Source organism: Microcebus murinus, chromosome 16 (assembly GCF_040939455.1).
Source record: "Microcebus murinus isolate Inina chromosome 16, M.murinus_Inina_mat1.0, whole genome shotgun sequence".
Taxonomy (NCBI): domain Eukaryota; kingdom Metazoa; phylum Chordata; class Mammalia; order Primates; family Cheirogaleidae; genus Microcebus; species Microcebus murinus.
This window is the reverse complement of record NC_134119.1, coordinates 43,185,920-43,210,923: the sequence shown is the minus strand read 5'-3', so window position 1 is coordinate 43,210,923 and position 25,004 is coordinate 43,185,920. Positions and strand designations below refer to the sequence as shown.

The 25,004-nt window shown below is 37.7% G+C and overlaps 1 protein-coding gene across 3 annotated transcripts in view; it reads left to right on the top strand.

Moving 5' to 3' along the window:
• The window catches only part of RALGAPA2 (Ral GTPase activating protein catalytic subunit alpha 2), a 307,449-nt gene that overhangs the window by 184,459 nt on the left and 97,986 nt on the right, over positions 1-25,004 (top strand). For all 3 annotated transcript variants that reach the window (XM_012757359.2, XM_012757358.3, XM_076011174.1), the window contains 3 exons: positions 9,704-9,827; positions 11,438-11,593; positions 20,495-20,653. In XM_012757359.2, coding sequence (XP_012612813.2) covers positions 9,704-9,827; positions 11,438-11,593; positions 20,495-20,653 — 439 coding nt within the window. The remainder of the gene's footprint in view (positions 1-9,703; positions 9,828-11,437; positions 11,594-20,494; positions 20,654-25,004) is intronic.

Sequence of the window (25,004 nt, the reverse complement as noted above, 5' to 3'; positions counted from 1 at the left end):
CATACCTACAGAGACATCCAAGGATAATTCTTTAACCTAAAATCTGATGACATCTGCACATGCCATACCTTTGTTATTTTTACCCTTGAGGAATAAACTTTCATGTTTGCTACTAAAAAGAGGTTAGTGCTCCCCCCTAATCTGACGTTAACAGCCTGTGGTTGCTCATACCATGTTATTTGAAGCCCAGTGAGTCTGACTTCATGTCCATGCTGTGCACCAAGGCACTGGCATTCTATAGTCTTGGCTTTTTAATGATGGATGGGTTAAAAACAGTGTGTTGTGATAATTAACTCCATTTATAAGATTTATTCTCCAAAGCTAGTCCAATTGTCAGATGTACCCCTTTTCTATATAATCTCAAAAGCATTTCTAAACATGAGCTCACAACAGTAAAAAGGTTTTGATTTGGGTAAAACCATGCTTCCAAAACCATCTAAGTCAAGAATAAGTATAGTACTTGGTATATAACAAGTGCTCAAAAGTCTTGAAAAAGAATAAATTTGTTTCTTAATCTTGAGATTTTTTTTAAATCTTTTTTTAAAAAAAACAACTTTGTTCCCTTTTTATTACCTTTCTTATCTTCAGGTATATCCTAATATTCCATCAGCTATTAAATAAAAAATTCAGATTGTTTTCCTCAAGTTTACTTTTCAACTCTTCATGGTATATTTTATTCATAACATTTTCTTATTCCTTCTTAACTCCTAAATTTTTAAATATCTTTTGAGCTATGTGCTTTTAGAGGGCAGTACAATTGCTGGCTGAGAAAGCAAGGAGGAAGAAAGGAAATAACAGAGTCCTGCTTTATCTTGACAAGTCCTTTTGTAGCATTTGCGAAATTACTAGAGCTCTTTATTTCATTCATTCATCCATCCACTGTCATGCTTCCCTTTTAAGGCATAAGGTTCTCCTGCTTGGCACTTACAGTGATGAGTTATGACCTGCTGAGCAAATACTTTCACCATTGTGTGTATTTAGGAGGCTTTGTCATGGTTTTCGTTGTTTAGTTTATTTTATTTTTAAAAACTTTTTACTGTTAATTATTATGGGTACATAATAGTTGTATGTATTTATAGCGTGCATGTGATGTTTTGAAATAGGTATACAAAGTGAATTAATCAAATCAGTGCAATTGGGGTATCCATCATCTCAGGCATTTATCATTTCTTTGTGTTAAGAACATTCCAATTTCATTCTTAGTTATTTTAAAGTATACCATAACTTATTGTTGATGATAGTCACTTTTATTCTATCCACTATATTTTTGCACCCATTAACCATCCCCACTTTATCCTTCCCTCCCTACTACCTTTCCCAGCCTCTAATAACCATTGTTCTACTCCGTGTCTCCATGAGACCAATGGGGTTTTTTTTGCTTTTTTTTTTTTTTGAGACAGAGTCTCACTTTGTTGCCCAGGCTAGAGTGAGTGCCGTGGCGTCAGCCTAGCTCACAGCAACCCCAGTCTCCTGGGCTCAAGCAGTCCTTCTGCTCAGCCTCTCCCAAGTAGCTGGGATTACAGGCATGCGCCACCATGCCCAGCTAATTTTTTGTATATATATTTTTAGTTGGTCAATTAATTTCTTTCTATTTTTAGTAGAGACAGGGTCTCGCTCTTGCTCAGGCTGGTTTCGAACTCCTGACCTCGAGCAGTCCGCCCGCCTCGGCCTCCCAGAGTGCTAGGATTATAGGCATGAGCCAACGTGCCCAGCCTGAGATTTGTTTTTTAATATTTAGCTTCCATGTATGAGTGAGAACATGTGAGTTTTGTCTTTCTGTGCTTGACTTATTTCACTTAACTTAATGTTCTCTAGTTTTACCCATGTTGTTGCAAATGGTAGGAGTTCCTTTTTATAGCTATATAATATTCCACTGTATATATGTACCCACAATTTCTTTATTCGTTCATCCGTTGACCAACACTTAAGTTAATTCCAAATCTTGGCTGTTATGAATACTGCTGCAGTAAACATAGGAGTGCAGATATCTTTTTTCGATATACTGAATTCCCTTCTTTTGGATATATACCTAGCAGTGGGATTGCTGGGTCATATTGTAGTTCTATTTTTAGCTTTTTGAGGAACCTCCATACTGTTCCCCATAGGAGTTGCACTAGTTTACATTCCCACCAACAGTGTACAAGGGTTCTCCTTTTTCCACATCCTTGCCAGGTTTCATTGTTGACTCTCTTTTTGATAAAAGCCATTTTAACTTGAGTGAGATGATATCTTACTGTAGTTTTAATTTACATTTCTCTGATGACTAATGATATTGAACATTTTTTCATGTACTTGTTGGCCACTTGTATGTCTTCTTTTGAGAAATGTCTATTCAGATCCTTTGCCCATTTTTAATTGGATTATTTGATTTTTTCCCTGTTGAGTTCTTGGAGCTCCTTATGTATTCCAGTTATTAATCCCTTGTCAGATGGGTAGTTTGCAAATATTTTCTCCCATTCTGTGTGTTGTCTCTTCATTTTGTTGATTGTTTTCTTTGCTGTACAGAATCTTTTTAGCTTAATGTTATCCCATTTGTCAAATTTGTCTTTGGTTGCCTGTGCTTTGGGTGTATTATCAAAGAAGTCCCTGCCCAGACAAATGTTCTGAAGTATTTACTAATGTTTTCTTTTAGTACTTTCATAGTTTCAGGTGTTATATTTAAGTCTTTAATCTATTTTGATTTATTTTGTATATGGCAAGAGATAAGGGTCTAATTTCATTGTTCTGCATGCAAACATCTATTTTCCTAGCAACGTTTATTGAAGAGACTGTCTTCAATAAAGAGACTGTCTCCCCACTGTATGTCCTTGGCAACTTTGTCAAAGATGACTTCACTATAGATGTGTGGATTTATCTCAAAGAACTAGAAAAATAAGAGCAAACCAAACCCAAAATTAGTAGAAGAAAAGAAATAATAAAGATCAAAGTAGAAACAAATGAAATTGAAACAAAAAAACACAAAAGATCAATGAAATGAAAAGTTGGTTTTTTGAAAAGATAAACAAAATTGACACATCTTTTAGCCAGGCTAACTAAAAAAAACAAAAAGAAAACTCAAATCAAATAGAAAAATCAGAAATGAAAAAGGAGACATTACCACGGATGCTGCAGAAATTCAAAGGATCATTAGAGACTACTATGAGCAACTATGTCAATAAATTGGAAAACCCAGAAGAAATGGGTAAATTCCTAGACACATACAACCTTCCAAGATTGAACCAGAAAAAAACCCAGAACGTGAATAAAGCAATAACAAGTAATGAGGTAGAAGCCGTAATAAGAAATCTCCCATCAAAGAAAAGCCCAAGACCCAATACTTCACAAGTATTCAAAGAAGAACTAATACCAAGCCTACTTAAACTATTCCAGCAGATAAAAGAGGAGGGAATACTCCCAAAAATATTTGAACCCATATCACCCAAATACCAAAGCCAGACAAAGACACAACAAAAAAGAAAACTATAGTACAATATTGCTGATGAACATAGATATAAAAATCCTCAATAAAATACTAGCAAACTGAATTCAACAATACATTTAAAAGATTATTTATCATGATCAAGTGGGATTTATGCCAGGGATGCAAGGATTGTTCAACATACGCAAATCAATCAATGTGATAGATCATATCAATAGACCGAAGGACAAAAACCATATGATCATTTCAACTGATGGTGAAAAAGCATCAGTTCAACATCCCTTCATGATAAAAACTCTCAAAAAACTGGATATAGAAGAAACACCTTAACACGATAAAAGCCATATATGACAGACTCACAGCTAGTATCATATTGAATGGGGAAAAACTGAAAGCCTTTCCTCTAAGATCTGGAACGAGACAAGGATGCCCACTTTCACCACTGTTACTCAATATAGTACTGAAAGTTCTCACTAGAGCAATCAGACAAGGGAAAGAAAGAAATGGCATCCAAACTGGAAAGGAAGAAGTCAAATTATTCCAGTTTGCAGATGATATGATTTTATATTTAGACAAACCTGAAGACTCCACACAAAAAACATTAGAACTGATTTAAATAATTAAGTAAAGTTGTAGGATACAAAATCTACACACAAAAATCGGTAGCATTTCTATATGCCAATAGTAAACGATCTGAAAAAGAAACCAAGAAAGTAATCCCATTTACAATAACTACTAATAAAATAAAATACCTAGAAATAAACTTAACCAAAGTTGTGAAAGATCTCTATAATGAAAAGTATAAAACATTGATAAAAGAAGTTGAAGAGCACACAAAAAATGGAAAGATATTCCCTTGTGGATTAGAAGAATCAATATTATTAAAATACCCATACTACTGAAAGCAATTTGTAGATTCAGTGCAATTCCCATCAAAATACCAATGACATTCTTCACAGAAATAGAAAAAAATAATCCTAAAATTTATATGGAACCACAAAAAACCCAGAATAGCCAAAGCCATACTGAGAAAAAAGAACAAAACTGGAGGACTCACATTACCTGATTTCAAATTATACTGCAGAGCTATAGTAACCAAAACATCATGGTACTAGCATAAAAACAGGCACATAGACCAATGGAACAAATTAAAGAACCCAGAAATAAATCCACACATTTATAGTGAACTTATGTTTGTTGTTTATTTTAGAGTTTTGATTAAAACTCAGGGTCACACATGGTTAAATTTTATTTTTAAACTATTGGTTTAAACCAATTTAAACTATTGGTTCTTATTACTATTATTGGCATATCAGCTTTACAACTGTGATTCTTCTTTGGTGGTTCGAATTCTTTAACTGGATATATACCTGACAACTAGTAAATTCCAGTTGGAATTTTCTTTTAAATGCTTGGAAGATGATTTTTGAAAAAGGTTCTTTTGTAATGCCACTAAGGACTGAACAAGTAAAATCATACTAAACTTGCTCGTAGCTCTGTGTCCTTCCAGAGGCATCTAGTATTAAGACGGATTGATTTGTATTGACCACTCTATGAGAATCAGAGGGGTAGAGGTTTTCTTTCCTTTTCTTTCTTTCTTTTTTTTTTCTTTTTTCTTCTTCACTTTTGTACCTTTCCACCTGTCTCCCTAGTCACTCAGGATCTCTTATAGCATCTTATAGCTATCCACATAATGAAACCTGGACATATTAAGGCCAAGTCTTGGGAGTGTACCAGCATGGCTGTTCTGAACCCGATTCCCTCCGCAAACGGAGATATGAGGGTCTTTTCTTCTAGGTGAACTTACTATTCTCTGGAGAGTGATAAATATTTTTAGTTTCAAGAAAAGGAATTTTTTAAAAAAGAAATATACAGCATTAGAATGTTCACTTGTAAATATACTTGGGGAAAGGAACCATTCTCTCCCAGAAGCCCACAGCTCCATTGCCATTTTAAATGTCTTTATTTCCTGATTCATCAAGTGAAACTTAAAGTAAAAGATTTGAGTTTAGACAATTATTAAAAACTCATTAGAGGGCCAGGCGCAGTGGCTCATGCTGGTAATCCTAGCAGGAAGATTGCTTGAGGCTAGGAGTTCGAGACCAGCCTGAGCAAGACCCCATCTCTACAAAACATAGAAAAAGGAGTAGGGCGTGGTGGTGCACACCTATAGTCCCAGCTACTTGGAAGGCAGAAGCAGGAGAATTGCTTGAGCCCAGGAGCTTGAGGTTGCGGTGAGCTAAGAGGCCACCATTACACTCTAGCCCCGGTGACAGAGCAAGACACTGTCTCAAACAAAACAAAACAAAACTCATTAGAGGTGAAAAATCTGAAGCCACTATTTCTCACATTGCCCTTCATTGGATGCCATTTCCTGATTGTTGTAATGATTCCTCTTCTCTAGAGGAACAGAGACCCAGTTCTCTGTGGAAATTCTTTGAGATACTTCTTTGAAGAACTCAGGGATTCACTTCCCTTGCTTTCCTGTTCAATATTAAAGAAGTGGCATTTGAGTTCCAAACTCAGCTTTTCAAGCATATGCTGAATTATTCCATGCTTCTTAGCATTCAAGAATACATTGGTATCTTGTAATTGTGGCCAATTTGAGTGCTAATATGCTTTAGTTGCTTGAGGTACAATTGAATTAGCCCCTGTGGGCACTATTGCAGTAAAATATGGCTTTGAATGCAGTCTTCTGCCTCTTAATTAACCTTTACTTAAAACCCCAACTCCTAGATTTAGTGTCCTCTTGACATCAAAAGGGTATCAACTTATTTTATGGTGAAGGATATTTTCAAGGTTCTTTCTGAATAAACTAGAAATAAGTCTGGGACTCTTCATATTGATCAGGTAGCAGGTATAAGAACATATCTTGTCTCTCAGCTTTTAGTTAGGACATTTCTGTTTATTTCTGATACCAATTTATCTCACTGCTGTCGATGTATAGTTCTTTCTTAACATGTTTTTTGGAAAAGTAGAGACTATCTTGCAACTATGGTCTATATACTATAAATTTAGCAAAGCTGTAAATACTGTGATCAGGATGCATGCAAATCACAATGGGCTCTCCTTTTAAATATAAATGCCTTCCTGGCACTGCATGATGAGGTGGATGTTAAAATTATGTTTTCCTTTTTGTTTGGCTTTTTAATGTGACAGCACAAGGAACCTGAGCTATTCTGGTCTATTCCTAATCAGAAAGAAAAATGCATTGTAGTAAGGAAGGGGAAATTGTTGAGTTTATGTATGTGTGTTCCTGAATTACCTGCTCCTTCATGCATTGGTTGTGCTTCTTATGGATGTGAAGTGCTGTTGATGTTGCTAATTACCATTTCAAAAGCCTGGCTCTAATAAGGCCAGATATAGCTTCTGCATCCTAGCAGGCTCTCTGTGGTGCTAACATTTTGGAGGATGTGAAATTTGATGAATGTTTACAACTAAAGGTCATCTTTCCTCACACCCCGTGGGTCATTCCGTCATTCCAGCTTAGCTCTCTTGTGCTCCCACTTTGAGTTAATGAGGACTCAAGGACCCGTGGGCAGCTGCAATGGAAAAAGCTTAGACTTCAAGGAGAATAAACAGAAACCTTTCAGATAAACCTGAGATTGTTTTTATGTATGTAAAGTCTATAGAACAAAGAAAAATTAAATGCTGAGGACTTTTAAATATGTAGAAAGAGCTGCAGATAGAAATTGAGTAACTATACTTCCTTCTCCTTTTGTTGGAAGAGACAGTCTTTTAGGTCCTAGGTTATGATTTCTGTTATTATCCAGGCCCCAGAATGTTTACAGCTCTTGGAGTAGGCTAGTCAGATTGATTCTAGGGAGTTGGTGTTCCCTGCCTGTTGCTCAGGGCAGTAAATGGTGTGGCAGTTTCAGGGGTCCCTATAGCATGAGTACAAATTTCTGCCAGTCTGAGAGCACGAGGTCTCACTAGAGCATTGCCCCCCGCCCCAGATCCATCACCATAAGCATCCTTTCTTCTTACCAGTTCCAATTGGGGTGTTCAGAATGTCCAACCTTCCGGTGGCAGCAGGACAGTGTGTATCAAAAACCTTAAAAATGGTCAATGACCAGGAAATCATTTTTCTATGAATTTATTTTAAAGATATTTTAAATTCTTTTTAATATGTGAAAAGAGATTATGAAAATATTAAAAAGATTAAAGATTGTCTTTAGATAATGTGAAAATATCTTTAAAAATGAAAGCAAGCTATATGAGGATTTAGGATGTGGTGTATTAACATAATGGAATGTTCTACAACCATTAATAACTTTCTTGTAGAAGCACATGGTATAGAAGTATTTATCATCAAAAATGGTTGAAATAGTGAATTTTATGGCCGGGCTTGGTGGCTCACGCCTGTAATCCTAGCACTCTGGGAGGCCGAGGTGGACAGATTGCTTGAGGTCAGGAGTTTGAAACCAGCCTGAGCAAGAGGGAGACCCCGTCTCTACTGTAAATAGAAAGAAATTAATTGGCTAACTAATATATATAGAAAAAATTAGCCAGGCATGGTGGCACATACCTGTAGTCCCAGCTATTCGGGAGGCTGAGGCAGAAGGATTGCTTAAGCCCAAGAGTTTGAGGTTGCTGTGAGCTAGGCTGATGCCACGGCACTCACTCTAGCCTAGGCAACAATGCGAGACAATGTCTCAAAAAAAAAAATAGTGAATTTTATGATATGAATATTTTACCACAGTAAAAAAGTATTCACAAATATTTTAAGTGAAAAGGTAAGTTGCAAAACAATTTAGTAGCTTCTCTCATTTGTATACAAAAATGCATCCTTAAATGATAACAGCTATGTTATAAGATTTACTTTTATGTTGAAATTACAACTGATTTTTATTCTTTTATTTTTCTTATAGTTCTTTCTAATTCTTCTTCCAACTATGTTTATTACCTGTAAACTACAGGGGGAAATGAATAAGCTATCTAAATAAACAGAAGGAGAGACCATTCCTTTTCCAGTTATATAGATAACTTTTTAGTTGAGGGTCAATTATTTCTACTTAAGTAGAGAAATAACTCATGCAGAAGGATATATTAGAGAATTTGCTAAAATATGGAGCCCAGCTCCACCAATATGAATGTCTAATCAGATTACAATGTTGAGATATTAAACAATTAGACATTACAAACATTTCTGTATTATTTAAGCACTTGATAGTTTTTCATATGAGATTTTTCAGGAAGTAATGCAAAAAGAAAAAAAAAAGAAGTGTAGAACTGCTCTGGAAGTGGTAATGCAAACTTTAAAAAAATAAAGACTGTAGTAAAACTCTTGGATGATTGGGCTATAAAATGAGTAATTCTTGTTATAAGCTCTGCGTGAATAAGACTAGTATTATCTCTAAAGTATCACTAAATTGCTTGTTATAAGTTCAGCTATTTTGTCCATTTACTCTTGGGTATAATTTATAGAAATTTAATATTAATACATTCAAATATAGTATCATATCACCAGGCAGTTTAACAGAAAAAAGACTGAACACCTATATCACCTATATGTGCGAAGGAATACACTAGATGTACAAAAGGGAAAAATGCAGGACTTCTTTCCTCAAAGTGCACCTCTTGTTTGCTTGATTTAGCAATGTTCCCAAAATCTATCCTGGAGCAAGCAGATGAAGGGTTTATATGGCCAAAAGAAGTTTCCCTAGATAGCTGTCCACCCTACCAGGCACTCTCAGAATAGTCAGAGGACAGGGTTGGTACACCCATTCATGAAGAAAAAACCTAAGTGTATTCTGCTTGGAAGAAGTTTCTGTTTCTTGTAAAGTCTTGTCATATCTTACAATTCTAACCAAAGAACCACCTATTAGCCTTATTTCAAAGTGTAGTAAGTGAAATGTGGGCAGTCACATAGACCTAATTACAATTGATACCTATTTGACTGACATGCTGTAAAATATATTCTTTACCAGAAAAAGAACTTGCCAAATGATGTGCTCTAATATGCTGTTCAGTATATCTTATGTCAGAGGGTGTGGTCTCAGGAGGCAGACTGCCCTGTTACAATTCCCAGTCTCCTGCTTTTTGTTCAACTTTCCGTGCCTCTTTTCAACCACTTTTACAAGGGAGGTAATGGTAATAATATTCATCTTATTAAAACAGTTTGAAAGAATAAATGAGATAATGTATCAAATCATCTTAAAACAGTAAGTGACCCCTAGTAAGTTCTCAGTAAATGTAAGCTCAGTAGTAAGAGTTGGTGGTGGTGGTGGTAAAATAAAATTTTATGCATAACAATTCTAACTTCTTTAAATTAAAAATTTACAGCCGTGAGACACACAAAATCGCAGTGTTTTATATTGCTGAAGGTCAAGAAGACAAGTGTTCAATCCTCTCCAATGAAAGAGGAAGCCAAGCATATGAAGATTTTGTTGCTGGACTTGGATGGGAGGTAATGAATTCCATTCAGCAGATGCTTACTGACTAGTAGTAGGAAATGTCCAAACTAGGCATTGTATAAGTTTTTATATAATGTGCAAATATAGCATGAGGAGAGATGTGGAATTGAAGAACTTATTGAATTTGACATCTTCTATTAGTTATTTTTCAGTACTTTATTCATGAACTTTTGTTTCCCCTTAACTTTCCTCTTAATATTTTTTATTTGCTTATCAGAGCTGAATAGTCAGATGGGCTTACCCAGCCATAGGTAGTTTGTAGTAAGAGAAGACAGCTGTGGGCAGAGAAGCAATAGCTTTGGCCACAATATGGAAATTGAAGAAGAAATGAATGACTTCATAGGTGAAAAGATGAAAAACGAGTTGGATGAAGTAAAAGTTGCAACAAAAATAGAATGTGGTAGCCATGATGGTTTAGCTATCAACTTGTTTCCCTAAGGTAGATCCCAGGATGATCAATATTGAAAAAGTTTATTTTTTTCTTTATTAAATGATACTTTGACATATAGACATATATACACTTATACACACACATGCACACACACACCTGTCTCCTAGGAACATATATCTAGAAGAAAATGTATCCTTAGGATCTGAAAGAATTCAGAGTAGTTAAAATGAAAATCAACATATCTAAAACAGTTTTCTTACTTTTTATTACTTTTGTTTGAGTTTCTCAGTTAACTGTGCTGTGGGAAACTCTTTAGGTGCTTTTGAGATTTAGTGCTAGCAAGAAACTGACATAGAGTGCAGTAAGAGTGCATCAAGGTCATGACTGTACTTTCTAAAAAGTCAAGTAGGTTTTAGTCTAAAAGAGTTATGATGATGATATTAAGAGTTAAATGATATACTGCACTTCCAGTAAATAGATATTTTCACTAATAAGGTTACTCCTATTTTTTCTTTGAGTACATTTATTATTTAACTAATATATTTGTAAATCATACTTTACTAGCATTTTAAGAAAAGACATTAATTCATAGTATATGTTGATTGTATTTGGCACAGAAGAAATTCTTCTGTTTTTTTCTTTCATGTATGTTAAGAATTCTTTACTGAAAGATACTAGTTTATGACAGGTAAAAAAAAAATTTGAATTAAGTCACTGACTAGGAAGTGAACACTTATGCCATAACTTTAAAAGGAATTATGACTCATAGACTTTTGGCAGTGGTGAAAGTAGAATAGCACTTTGACAGGCAGTTTAGCAATGGCTGCTAAATTGTTTAATATCTGTACCCCTTAACCTAACGTCTAAGAGAAACACTCCTGTGAGTGCTCCTTAAAGTTTGAGAAAGCAGAAAACACCACAGATACATCAATATATATATACACACACATGTATGTATGGGAGGGAAAAAAGAGAAATACATACCAAAATTTTGTTGGTTTTCTTTTTCAGTTGGTAGGGTTATGGAGCACTTTCATTTTTAATGTTCTTTATTTCTTTAATATTTTAATCTTCTCTAACTTTGTGTTACATTTGTAATCAGAAGGAAAGATATAAAAATGAAAACAGTTTTTTAAAAATCCACATTCCTGCTTAGTTAGATAAGAACAGCTCAGTTTTGATCCTCACGCTTTCCTCTGTGACCTCTGCTAGGTGGATCTCTCAACCCACTGCGGGTTCATGGGCGGCCTCCAGCGCAACGGCAGCACTGGGCAGACGGCCCCTTACTATGCTACCTCGACCGTGGAAGTGATTTTCCACGTTTCTACTCGGATGCCATCAGACTCAGATGATTCACTCACCAAAAAGGTAAGGGGCCTCCTTGGGGGGCATTCTTAGTGGCCGTGGCTTGTAGGTGAGGCTCTCCTAGGACTGACTGGACAAAGACCAGGGCATAGAACTCACTGAGACTGATTTCCCTGGACTCAACGTCTGTGTCGCTCTTCCTCAGGCTTCGGTTGCAGCTAGCCTAAAATATCTAGCATGGCACAAACTAGGTAAAGAAATACACGAAAAGAAATCAATCATTTGAGTCTTAAATCCTGAGATTAAGGTTTGGGGACAGGAAGGGTCTTAAATGTTTTTGCTCTTGGATCTCCCCTCACATGGATATTACCTGGCAGAACATAACATTTTTGACTTCACAGGTTGTCAGAGGTCACAAGATGTAATGACCCTGCACAGCGGGGCTCTGGAAAAGCAAGCAACTCTCAGGCTTGCTCTGGGGCGATTGGCAACATCTATCAGCGGGGAGTGCAGGTGCGCTACTGGCCCAGCAGTCGCAGTGTTGCCGCTTTACCTTTCACTCTCCTTCAGCTTGCCCTGTGGCCAGTTTTCCCTAGAACTCAAGGGAAACCTCATCCACCCCTGAGGACAGCCCCCCAGGGCAACATGGCCCTGTACTTTCCAACCTGTCCTGTTCACCTCAGATGACCCTGTGTTAGAAGTGAGGACCACCTCAGTAGAGGGAGAATCTTAGTCTGGAAAGGAAGCCTAATAATTGGATACACTTCTGTAGGTTTCCAGGTGAGAAGAGAGTCTCAGAGCACCTGGGATTTGCACTCACCTGGCCTCCTGGCAGGTAGTGAGCCTAGAATCCCAGCCTCACACCCATTCTCTTTCTACCACACAGATGCAAGGGACTAAGGATCAACACCTCAGATGCTGACTAAAGGTGGCCCCTAGGGAGTCTAATGTAGTGGCTATAGCCAGGCCCTGGAGATAGGCGCAGCTGGGCTTAAGTGTGTGTTCAGTTATTTCACCAGCCTGTGCCCCAGTTTTCCATCTATTAAATGGGATTTAAAATACAGCAGATGCCACAGGGTAGTTGAATGAGGTAAATGAGATAATTCCTATAAAATTGCTTAGCACAGTGCCTGGTAAGATATCTCTGACCATTAGCCCTCATCATTGCCCATTGGTCTAATTGATTCTTTTTTCTGCTGCCCTGTTAGCCGGATGATTTATATTGGCTGAAGGGCCTCACTGCACTGGCCTCATTTCTTGTTTCTGCAGTTTTACTTTTCATCACTGCAGCCACAGGCATCTGAACTATGTATAGACATACCTTGTTTTATTGCACTTCACTTTACTCTTTGCAGATATTGCATTTTTTACAAATTGAAGGTTTCTGGCAACCCTGCATCAAGCAAGTCTCTTGGTGCCATTTTTTTAAACATCAGGTGCTCACTTTATGTCTCTGTCACATTTTTGTCATTCTTGCAATATTTCAAACTTTTTCATTATTATATTTATTATAGTGATTTTTGATCAGTGATCTTTGATGTTACTGTTGTAATTGTTTGGGGCACCACAAACTACACTCATCTAAATAGTGAACTTAATCGATAAGTGTTAATATGTGTTCTGACTGCTCCACCCTGGCCATTCCTCATCTTTTTCCCTCTCCTTGGGTTTCCTGATTCCCTGAGACAAAACAATATTGAAATTAGGCCAACCAATAACCCTACAATGGCCCCAAAGTGTTCAAGTAATAGGAGCATGACACATCTCTCACTTTAGATCAAAAGCTAGAAATGATTTAAGCTTAGTGAGGAAGGCATGTTGCGGAGATAAGCTGAAAGCGAGGCCTGTTGCATCAAATAGCCAAGTTGTAAATGCAAAGGAAAAGTTCTGGAAGGAAATTAAAAGTGCTACTCTAGTAAACACATGAATGATAAGAAAACAAAATAGTCTTATTGCTGTTAGGGAGAAAGTTTAAGTGGTCTAGACAGAAGATCAAACTAGCCACAACATTCTCTTAAACCAAAGCCTAATCCAGAGCAAGGACCTAACCCTCTTCAATTCTATGAAGGCTAAGAGAGGGAGAGGTGAGGAAGCTGCAGAGGAAAAGTCTGAAACTAACAGAAGTTGGTTCATAAGATTTAAGGAAAGAAGCCATTTCCATAACATAAACATAGAAGCTGAAATAGCAAGTGCTGATGTAGAAGCTGTAGCAAGTTATCCAGAAGATCTAGCTAAGATCATTAATGAAGGTAGCTACACTACACAAGAGATTTTCAATGTAGACAAAACAACCTTCTATTGGAAGAATGGCATCTAGAACTTTCATAATTAGAGAGGAGAAGTCAATGCCTGGCTTCAAAGCGTCAAAGGACAGGCTGACTCTTGTTAAGGGCTAATGCAGGGCCGGGTGTGGTGGCTCACGCCTATAATCCTAGCACTCTGGGAGGCCGAGGCGGGCGGATTGCTTGAGGTCAGGAGTTCGAAACCAGCCTGAGTGAGACCCCGTCTCTACTATAAATAGAAAGAAATTAATTGGCCAACTAATATATATAGAAGAAATTAGCCGGGCATGGTGGCACATGCCTACAGTCCCAGCTACTTGGGAGGCTGAGGCAGAAGGATCACTTGAGCCCAGGAACTTGAGGTTGCTGTGAGCTAGGCTGATGCCACGGCACTCACTCTAGCCTGGGCAACAAAGCGAGACTCTGTCTCAAAAAAAAAAAAGGGGCTAATTCAGCTGGTAACTTTAAGTTGAAGCCAGTGCTCATTTACCATTTTGAAAATTCTAGGGCCTTTAAGAAAGACGCTCAATTGACCCTGCCTATGCTCTATAAATGGAACAACTGAGCCTGGTTAACAGCTTATCTGTTTACAGCATGGTTTACTGAAGATTTTAAGCCCACTATTAAGACCTATCACTCAGAAAAAGAGATTCCTTTCAAAATATTACTGCTCATCAGCAATGTACCTGGTCACCCAAGAGCTCTGATGGAGATGTACAAGGAGATGAATGTTGTTTTCACGCCTGCTAACACAACGTCCATTCTGCAGCACATAGATCAAGGAATAATTTCTATTTTCAAGTCTCATTATTTAAGAACAACGTTTCATAAGGTTATAGCTGCTGTAGATAATGATTACTATAATGGATCTGGGCAGAGTACATTGAAAACCTTCTGGAAAGGATTTACTATTCCAGATGCCATTAAGAATGTTTGTGATTCATGGGAAGAGATCAAAATATCAACATTAACAGGAATTTGGAAGAGGTTGATTCCAGCCCTCATGGATGACTTTGAAGAACTCAAGGCTTCATTTGAGGAAGTAACTGCAGATGTGGTGGAAATAGCAAGAGAACTAAAATTAGAAGTAGAGCCTGAATATGTGACTGAATTGCTGCAATGTCATGATAAAACTTGGATGGATAGGGGGTTGCTTCTTATTCAGATGAGCAAAGAAAGTGGTTTCTTGAGATGGAATCTATTCCTGGTGAAGATGTTTTGAACATTGTTGAAATGACAATAAAGGATTTAGAATATTCCATAAACTTAGGTGATAAAGCAACAGCAGGGTTTGAGAGGATTAACTCCAATTTTGAAAGAAGTTCTACCATGGGTAAAATGATATCAAACAGCATTGCATGCTCCAGAGAAATGTTTCGTGAAAGAATGAATAGATTAGAATTCATTGTCTTATTTTAAGAAATTGCCTCAGCCACCTCAACCTTCAGCAGTCACCACCCTAATCAGTCAGCAGCAGCTATCAACATCAAGGCAAGACCCTCTACCGGCAAAAAGATTTTAACTTGCTGAAGGCTCCGATGATTGTTAGCATTCTTTAGCAATAAAGTGTTTTTTAATTAAGGTGTGTACCTTGTTCTTTTAGATATCATACTACTACATACTTAATAAACTATAGTTATAGTGTAAACAACTTTTACATGCACTGGAAAACCAGTGTACACAAAAATTTGTATGACTCACTTTATTATGATATTGGCTTCTTTGTGGTGGTCTGGAACCAAACCTACAATATCTCTGAGGTGTTCATGTACATGGTGGGCAACAGTGCATGTGAGAAATCAGAAATTGAACCACAGCCCAATCACAGACAACTTTTATAGAGATCAAGTGTCTGAGATGTACAAAGCACAATTTGCATTCAAAAACCTCAGCAGCTTTTCACTGCCCCAACCCTGCATGCTATAATGGCCTGGGTGTGGATGGGCAGCACAGCAGCCAGAGGCACTGGCCACATGCTGGTTCCCACTGGCCTTGGAGGAGCTGCCTCTAGACCTCTAGGTTGGGTTTTGGTGGCTTCCTCTGGCTGCAGAGCTCTTAGTGCAGGGAACTCTGCCCTTAAGAGCTCACTAGTATGTGAGACTATAGTGTAGTTTACCAGAACCCTAAGCTGGGCTTGCACACCTTTTTTATTTGCAGTATGTTGCAAATTGTCACTACTGTGCAAATGCTTCACTATATTCTATGATTTTTCTTATGACTGAAAACTATTTTATTAAAAGGTAGATTTTACATATAAAATATTTTTTAAATAGGATTGGTTTTTTGAGAAAAGACATGTTTTCTTGACAAAATGCCATGCTTTCAATAATGTTGCAAGGCTTGGCCTGGTTGAAAGATTCCCTACTGTAATAATCAAAATTCAGCTGATACCTTTTGCAGCTTGAAGATTTAGCATCATTAGCGATAAAACTGTCTTTATCAGGATGTCTCACAGCTAGACCCAAAATCAGTCACAGTAACAGCAGCCCACAGTTCCTTGTCTTATTCTAACTAAATTGTCCCTAACAGCTTAAAAATGAGCTGCAAAATTCTAAAGTGATTCATGCTCTCTTCTTCCCCTATCATGGGGGGACTTTTTCAATTCTGCAATCTGGTTGCAACCCCATACTGAACTCTTGATCCTTCACTGCAGAAATTTGTTAGCTCTAGCTAGATTAGATTTTTCACAGCTAATCTAACTGCTGTAGGGGTTTGCAGAGTGGGGACAGAGCTGTGCTATTGGATTTGTCCAATTCATTTGACTCCAGGACTATAATTGCACTTATGTCTTACAAGGCTTTTATAGCCTCAGGCTGGCCAGCCGCATAAAAAACAAATTGGCAGTGATACAGTATGAGTGAAAAGGGATGAAAGGCCCACATTATCAGTCTCCAGGCAGCGCTGTTCTGGCAGGAAGTTTCTTGGTTAATTTACAAATAAAACTTAGATTTTAGGATGGGCACACTGTCAGCTGAACAATGGGGATGTCAGGCCTGACTGTTACTTAGTAAAAGTAGCAGCCGGGCCCACTGAGGAGCAGGAATTCTTCAATCAAACAGACGACTCCTTCTGGAGCCAGCTGGCCATGTAATGCAATTAGTCGGGAAAGGAGGTCAGCCTATTAGGTGTGTACCATGACCAGTGTCACCAGTGGCGTGCAGCCTGGCAGCAGCAGGCAGAATGACTCGGGCAGAGGGACTTTAAAACTCTGTCAGGATGAGAAGTGACAGGGATGCATGGGGTTGATTTCGTAAGACTTAAAAACCAAGCATTCGTTCTGAGCCTGATAAGCATCTGGGTATTTTGGAGTCTGTTGTGCAGTTGAAGCAGTAGCTGGCACGGATGCCAGCTCCATTCCAGTGGGAGAATCATCAGTCTACTCCTGGATTACACAGGAATCAGAGCAACCTGACTCGGATGTGGATTTCTAACCCGAGTGCCTCTAATCAAAATTCTCCAAAACTCACAAAATAAATATCTCTGTGATGAAATCCGCTTTAAATTCAGCAACACTTTGAGGCTTCCAGAGTATTCCACTATGTTCTGACATGATTGATGGTTTGGAGAGATTAATTATTTGTTTCACCTACTTGTGTTCTTGGCATGGCCTAATTGATTCTGTGGCAAGGTGCTTCAATTTGTTAAAAATCATCATGTGGGCTGTGCTGCAGAGGCCCTGCCTCTTTGTGGAGGGAGTATTTTTTTGTTCTTTCCTCCAGATTTATCAGCTAAATGGGTCCTGTGGCCTTAGCTCTTAGTTTTGTGATTTAGCTAATTCAACTGATGTGTCCAGAAGTCTGAGGCACATGAAATTGAAAGCAGCTTTGAGATGATGAATATTGTATTACTACTACACAAAAATAGCTCTTCCTTAATTACAGAAGTGCCAGACTGGGAGAATGGGTCTATTAGTGTGATACTACCCTCCCTTGCTGTAGTTATGAGAATACAGTTGCAAATAAAATTAGGAGAGACTTACTTGGGTTATGTAATTGAGTAACCCAATTTAGAAAGGGGAGAGTAACTGTTAAATTTCAATAATTACTGTATCAGAGTTAATGCTTTGCAAGTTATATTTGTGGATCAGAATGAGCTATCACAGGTTTTAGGGTACCAGCATTGGGTGGTAACAACACATTTGAGAGGTGTTTAATAGGTGAGTTGTTCACATTCAGACGTTTGTGCCAGCATTATACTGAGGGGCCCAGAACCATCCTGAGGTTGGCTTTCTTTGCAGGATCAAGCTGTAGGTCTGAGCTCCGGGGACAGCCCTAGTTCTCACAATTACCTTCTGCAGGTCTAAATTCTTCCCAAAGTTCCAATTAGGTGCTATTCATATTTCCCTTGAAAACATGCCTATATTGCATTCTTGGTGATGCTGGCTACCATGTTCTTACTCCAGAAAGACTGAATTTGAAGAGTGTTTTGTAATGTCTTTGCATGTTTTATTACAAAGGAAAAAGAAAAGAATGAAAAGCTGTAGTATCTAAAATGGAAATCAAGAAATACAGAGATACTTTCAGTGCTACTATGAGACCCAATGTTGTCTTTTTTTTTTTCTTAACTATTTGTGTAATGGGTTGGCTATACCTTTTGCCTGCTACCCTTTTAACCTTTATATGAGGCATGGGGTGGGGAATAAACAAAAAAGATGTACTGGGTAATTTTACATTTAGAAAGTCGTGGATACTATTAAATTGTCCTGGATCATCGTGACTTGTGCACAACACCTGCAGTTGCATTTGTCCCAGAGCCCATATTCAGACACAATTGAATCGTGCGCCCCCAATATGGGTACAAAGGTACAGGCACAAGTCTGTTTTTAAATAATTGGATTGTACAGTCATTCCCAGAAATACGAGAGAGTAAAGAATAAGCAACCATTGCAGCAACCAACTTCCTTTGTAACTTTATAAATTGAAAAGAGGCTATGTTGGGGTCACCTCAGATTTTCTATTTTTGGTCAAATAGTCTATAAAAAATGTATTTATGCTAACATGTTCTAAATACATAGCATTCCAGAGCATCATTTTTTATCTTTTAAGACAGAGCTGTAACATTAGCTTTGACACAACATCTCTATTAAAGTGCTTCTGAATTTACTCATTTTTAGTGTTCATCTGTTAGATAAGCAAAGAAGCAAGAAATACTTCTTCATGGTGCCAGGGAACATCCTTCTGTTGTTCCCAAAACCTCAGATTCCCAGTAGATGTCAGAGGGCCTTCACCAGTCAGGCTTTATGGTTTTAGAACTTCAATTTTGGCCAACATTTTAATCTTCTTATCTAGTTTCTTTTAGTCACAATTTCAGGCCTACTCAACTGATTTCACATACATCTTTCTCCAGCTTGAGGCAGTGCAGTCATCGTGCAGGAGATCCATCAAGGGTGTTCTTCTATTTGACAGAAGTTGGGCCTGGAAGAGCTCTGAAGGGTTCCTTCCTTGGAGATCTTCCTACTGAGGGCTTGTCAAAGAGGCCAGGAGTCTGTGATTTGTTTTTGGACTTTGCAGCCTGTTTGTGTATAAAATGAATTTTTTTAAAAAGTGGGCTAAACTGTTTGAACTATGACAATAAACTAGCTTTTGGTGCCGGCTTAGATAACCGCGGAGCAGTAGAAATGGCACTGACATGGCAACCCCAGCCCAGGTCCCCAAGCCTGCTCGACTACTCACTGTTCATGCAACCTTGGGCAGGTAGAACCTTCGCTTTCTTGAGCCCCCATTTCTTCCTTGTAAGATAAGATAAAGATGATATCTATCTCAGAGAGTTAGCAGGAAGAGTAAAGAAGACAATATGTATGAATGTGCTTTCTATATACTATACTCTTTAAATGTTAGGTAGTAGTGTTCTTAACAAATGTAAGTAATATTTATTTCCTAAACAAAGATAATGTTATGCATCCTTTTTCTTAAAGGTTTGGCACGAGTCTAAGTTTCCTATACATTTGGTAATAATTGTGTTATAATGGCATATGTTTTCTGTTTTCTTATTCTTAATTTCATAATAACCATTGAATTAAGAGTCTTGTGAAGCACTACTGTAATGTAGAATAAAAGACTCATGTCATTAATTGTTTAGAAATATGCTCAGCAATATAAAGCATAAAACTCAGATGCAGAAGTAAAATTTCATTAAAAAACAAATTCTTCAAAAGGTCTCAGCACTGTCCAGACATAATGTATCTGTGATGCAGCATGCATTAACTTACTACCAATGTACTGAGATGGTGAAGATGAGCTGTGTTTTTATTCACTTGTGCATTTTCATTTTTGAGACAATGTCTTGCTCTGTTGCCCCAGGTAGAGTGCAGTGGCGTCATCATCGCTCACTGCAACCTCAAACTCCTGGGCTCAAGTGATCCTCCTGCCTCAGCCTCCCAAGTAGCTGGGACTAGAGGTGTGGGCCATGACGCCTGGCTTATTTTTCTATTTTTAGTAGAGATACGGTCTCACTCTTTCTGAGGCTGGTCTCAAACTCCTGAGTGCTAGGATTATAGGTGTGAGCCACCACACCCGGCTCACTTGTGCTTTTTTATTTCCTCATAGAAGACGTTAGTGTAGTAGCCTTTTGGGACAGTGAAATATTTTTTGTCTCCCGAGTTTGATAATTCAGTTTGTAAGTCATGACCCCTTATAAACCGTTGTTATCACCCTCACTAATAAAGAGCCAATTTGCTGTGCAGCTCCGTCACTTGGGGAATGACGAGGTCCACATCGTCTGGTCTGAACACTCCAGGGACTACCGCAGGGGCATTATCCCAACTGCCTTTGGAGATGTTTCAATCATTATTTACCCAATGAAGAATCACATGTTCTTTATCGCGATAACGAAGAAACCCGAGGTACGTTTTCACTGCATTGTTGCTCTTATACAGCATTTGCCATGTGATTCACTGTTATTAAAAAACAATGATATGAATATGTTAAAGGGGACTCTTTTCCAACTGGTGAATGTCTGACATATATTTGAATTACACATACTATATAGGAATTAAATACAAATTGGCACTTTTCAAAGAAATTTATGATTTTTTAAATGTTCTCAGTTTTTAAAATGTTGTAACTAAAAAAAATTGTAATTTTTAAGTTTCAGCACATTGATTAACAATAAGAATTGAACCCCATATGGCATCTCGCATTTTGTGGATAACCGTGGGTACAGAATCTACCCTTGCCTGACAGGGAGACTTACTGAGCCTCCAGCTGGTGCTAATGGGGGTCAATCCTGAAGGATTGTGCGCCCGTAAAGAGGCTGGGCCTCTGGAGCACAGCCCATGTGATGATTTTTAATAATCGAAGCCCCTTGCCACAGAATCAATTGAGCCATGTCAATTGGTATTGATCCTGGGAATTGCTGGAACAATCCAATGGCCTATGTGCCGGGTGCTAAATTGGCTGCAGTTTCCATCCTTGTCATACCTTCAGTGGTATTTTAGCAATGCTTTGTATGGTGACTTGTTTTCATATTGGAATTACTAATAGAAGGATTTTTTTTAAGTTTTTAATTAAACATTAGCATATTAAAGCCATTCCTCAAGAAGAATGACTTCGTGTTTTTCAGCTTGATGTTAAATATAATCTTCATTTTCATTCCAGATTGTTCTCCTGAAGGAGCTAAAAGTTATCCTTCTAAAAATGCTCTATTTTTAAGCTTTAAAATAATAGGTAATTGAAGTTTATTGTTCAAATTAGGGTTTATAACCTAATCTAAAGTGTGAAAGTTGTGAGGATTAAATGAGGTAATAAATGAAAAGTGCTTCAAACAGTACCTGGTTCAGAGTAAAAGTAAATGTTAGCTATTATGTGATTATTCTTATTAATTTTTGTTGTAGTTACTACTATGGAAATAGAATAACTAATGAATTCCAAGTTTAACATGCTTATTATTTCTCAGACTACATATATGTTGAGTGAACTACTCAATCCAGAAAAGTCCCCATAATGGCTGTTGCAAAGCCTCACATAAAGGGAACTTTCTTTCTATTCAGGTAGCAAAGATGCCAAAGGTTACTGCATATTAAATAGCTGTATTATTTTTGATTCAGATCTCTGTGTATGTGAAGTTTTCAATTTTATACAAGAAAATGGCTGGTAGTTGGTAACATTTGTATTGTCCATGAAAAGCACCACTTATTTTTAAGAATTAGATTGAAAATTTTAGTATTAGAGAATCAACAAATGTAGTATCTTACAGCTTTCAAAACTATAAAATGTGTTTCTTTAATATTTAGTATGGATTAACTGGCTTTATCAGTTCATTTTCAACATGGTCCTTTAAAATGTCATTTAATGTCCTAAAAATGTCACCTTTATTTTTAAAGTAAATGAAGAACATAAAAGGCATTTCAATTCACTTCTTAGTGTCAAAAGTGATTTTTAAAAAGGTAGCAACACTTATAATGCATGAAAACCATCATTAACATACCTTTTAAAATTTCTTATAAAATGTGTGTAAGTTCTATAAATTTGGTCATAAATTCCGACAAGATAAATTGAGCAAATCACTTTCTTAATATTTTAATTCGAAAAGCCTAAAGGGAAGAAGAGAATAATGGCCAACTGGAAATTTAGTATTTTCCCTACATTTAAAGTACAAACCATTACAATGTAATAAAATTAATCCAGACATTTCCAGGGCAAGTGTGGCTGACCTTTTGTTCACCAACCACTGACCCCAGGGTGAATGCAAGAGGCTTGTGGAGGGAAAGTCTGTTTGTTTGGCTTCAGTCCCTGGTATTTAAATTGCATTCCCTAATCAAATGAAAAGGCTGTCCTCTCTATCAGGTTACAGAATCCATGGCAACATTTGGCCTTTTATATCCATAATGTTAGCCTTTTTGTTTGCATCTAAGTAGAGACACCTGGAGCAATGTTAACATTAACCGATTTAGCATTAATAGCTTCATTATATAAGAATTTCTGATCAGATAGCTGTTACTTTTGTTATATTGCTTCAGCTTGTATTGTTGTCATTTTTTATCTCCCTGCTTGGCAACCAGGCAATGATTTGCAAATTTTTTTTGTCTTGATTAATTAAGCAATATAATTATCAGTAACCGTGATGCAGTCTTTGCTCAACAAAGCTTCTGAGAGAAAACAATGGTAAGTCTGTTAGTATGAATGCATTCCACGCGTCCCAGATGCATGAGGATATTATGGACAATGAGGGGAAAGGCCGCCTGTGAGCGAGGACAAAGGGTGCCACGCAGACTCGACACACTGCACATACCGCCAGGGACATGCTGCGGGCTCCCTGGGACACAGACGCCTCGTTAGATTACAGCTAGTCAGCAGAGATTAATTCTCAGCCATTTGGTGCAATAATTTACCCATTCCCTAGTCTTTTAACTAGTGTTCCTTACTATGGAAGGAAAGGCTTTGTACTCAAAAGGTTTATTTAACCTTGCCTACTTTTAGGGATCTCTACCAAAATCATTATTTTTGCTTAGAGATTTTAATGATGCAGCTGCTTGAAGTTACAGAGTATTCCTTTTGGGGGAGACAGGATATGCATAAGTTTCAGAAATTTGTAGGCAGAGTCTAAGGCATTCTTTTAGCACCTGTATATTTCATCTGAATATAGTATTCTAGTATTCTTAGTACTCTGTGGTCTAAGTACATTTATTTTACTGGTCTCTGGGCAGCCATACTTCCCTAAGAATAATTTTAATCCTTTTTTAGGAGGAAAAAAAAAAAAACCCTCATCAGTACACAAAAGTCCTGCTCATTGGGTAGAGTCATGCATATTCAAATTGTACTTTCATTCACTCGGCCTCATTAATAGCGTATGTAATAATGTAGGACTATTTGTAATACAAGCTCACAGGCAGCATTGCTTCCAAGTCCTTTGAAATTTAACATATTTCGCTTTTTCATTCCATACACCTCCCTTAAATATACAAATTATGTGCCTGGCAGAATCCGCCTCCTCTTAATAATACACAGCATTTGCAAAATGGTATGTTGAAGTGTGGGTGTGCTGTGTGAGCACATAAAACCCTCTCATCTGAGAGGGCCTGTTCACTTCTTGAGCTTTGTATTGAACTTCTTTTTTTTTTCATTAAATTAAAAAAAAAAAAATCAGTGTGCTTAGCAGCATCATTTCATTGTTAAATTACTTTAAAAATAAATCCATCTCCATAAATATTGACACAATAGTCCTTTAGTCATAGAAAAGAAATGTGTTATTGTCAGACTTAAGTTTTTTTCCTACTTGTATTACTAAGTCAGCAGTCAAGGAAAGACTTGCATATAGAGCAGAATGTGAGTGATTTAAGGGGTTTGTTAAAATGCCCTGTTCTTCAGAAAAGCGATTCCTAAAATCTTCACACTGCAGTGAGTACTCATGCTGCTTTCCTTCCCTTTCAGTAACTGGCAAGGAATATTGGTGTTCAAAGTGTTTACTTCTATAAACTTGTGAAGGTCAGTTTTAGTGTTTTTGGCATGTTTCTTTTCAGGCACATTAGTGACCGGCACTGGCTAGTAACCAGTTGACCAGAGGGTAGATGTTCTGAAGCAAATTTAAGCAGGACCAGTTGAGACAAGAGGAAGTTAGGTGAAGGGTCCTCGTTTTCATCTCAACCAGAAGTGTCAGTTTTGTAAGTGAAAAACATGTTAATGTCCTCCCAGCTCTGCTCACTCTGCCCTGTTAGATACCAGAATGCGAAAAAAATTGATAATGATCCAATCATTTCTGAAAAGTATAGGAAGGAAAAGAGTACTAGGATAGGAGATGGGCCCCCAAAGTTCTGATTTCAAGGCTGTCACAAGTGAATGGGTATCTTGGGCAGATTTTTCAATTTCTTTGGACCTTAGTTTCCTCAGCTGTAAAATTCATGTTGGGGACCAAGGCCTCTCTACAGTCCTCCCAGGGATTCTAAATGCCTTTGTTGGATCCTCTCCCTCCTTGATGCTCATCATGCCTTTCCTTAAGTTGCCCTGTCACAAGGGTGCTGTCGAGGTAGTATCTGGCTTTCTTGCAGGGCCAGCAGCTGTCGTGAGAGTGTATCCCTCTTCAGAATGACATCTAGGCCAGGAACTTTGCCTGGAGCAGGTGCCCCGAAATGCTGGTAAAAAGGCCGATGCACCAGACGACACAAGAGCATTTGCACATGTGAGGCTGAGAGGAACCCAGTATTGGCACCTGTGTTTGAAAGAAAATCTTTTAAGCTTACTGGTGTGGCCTCATTATAT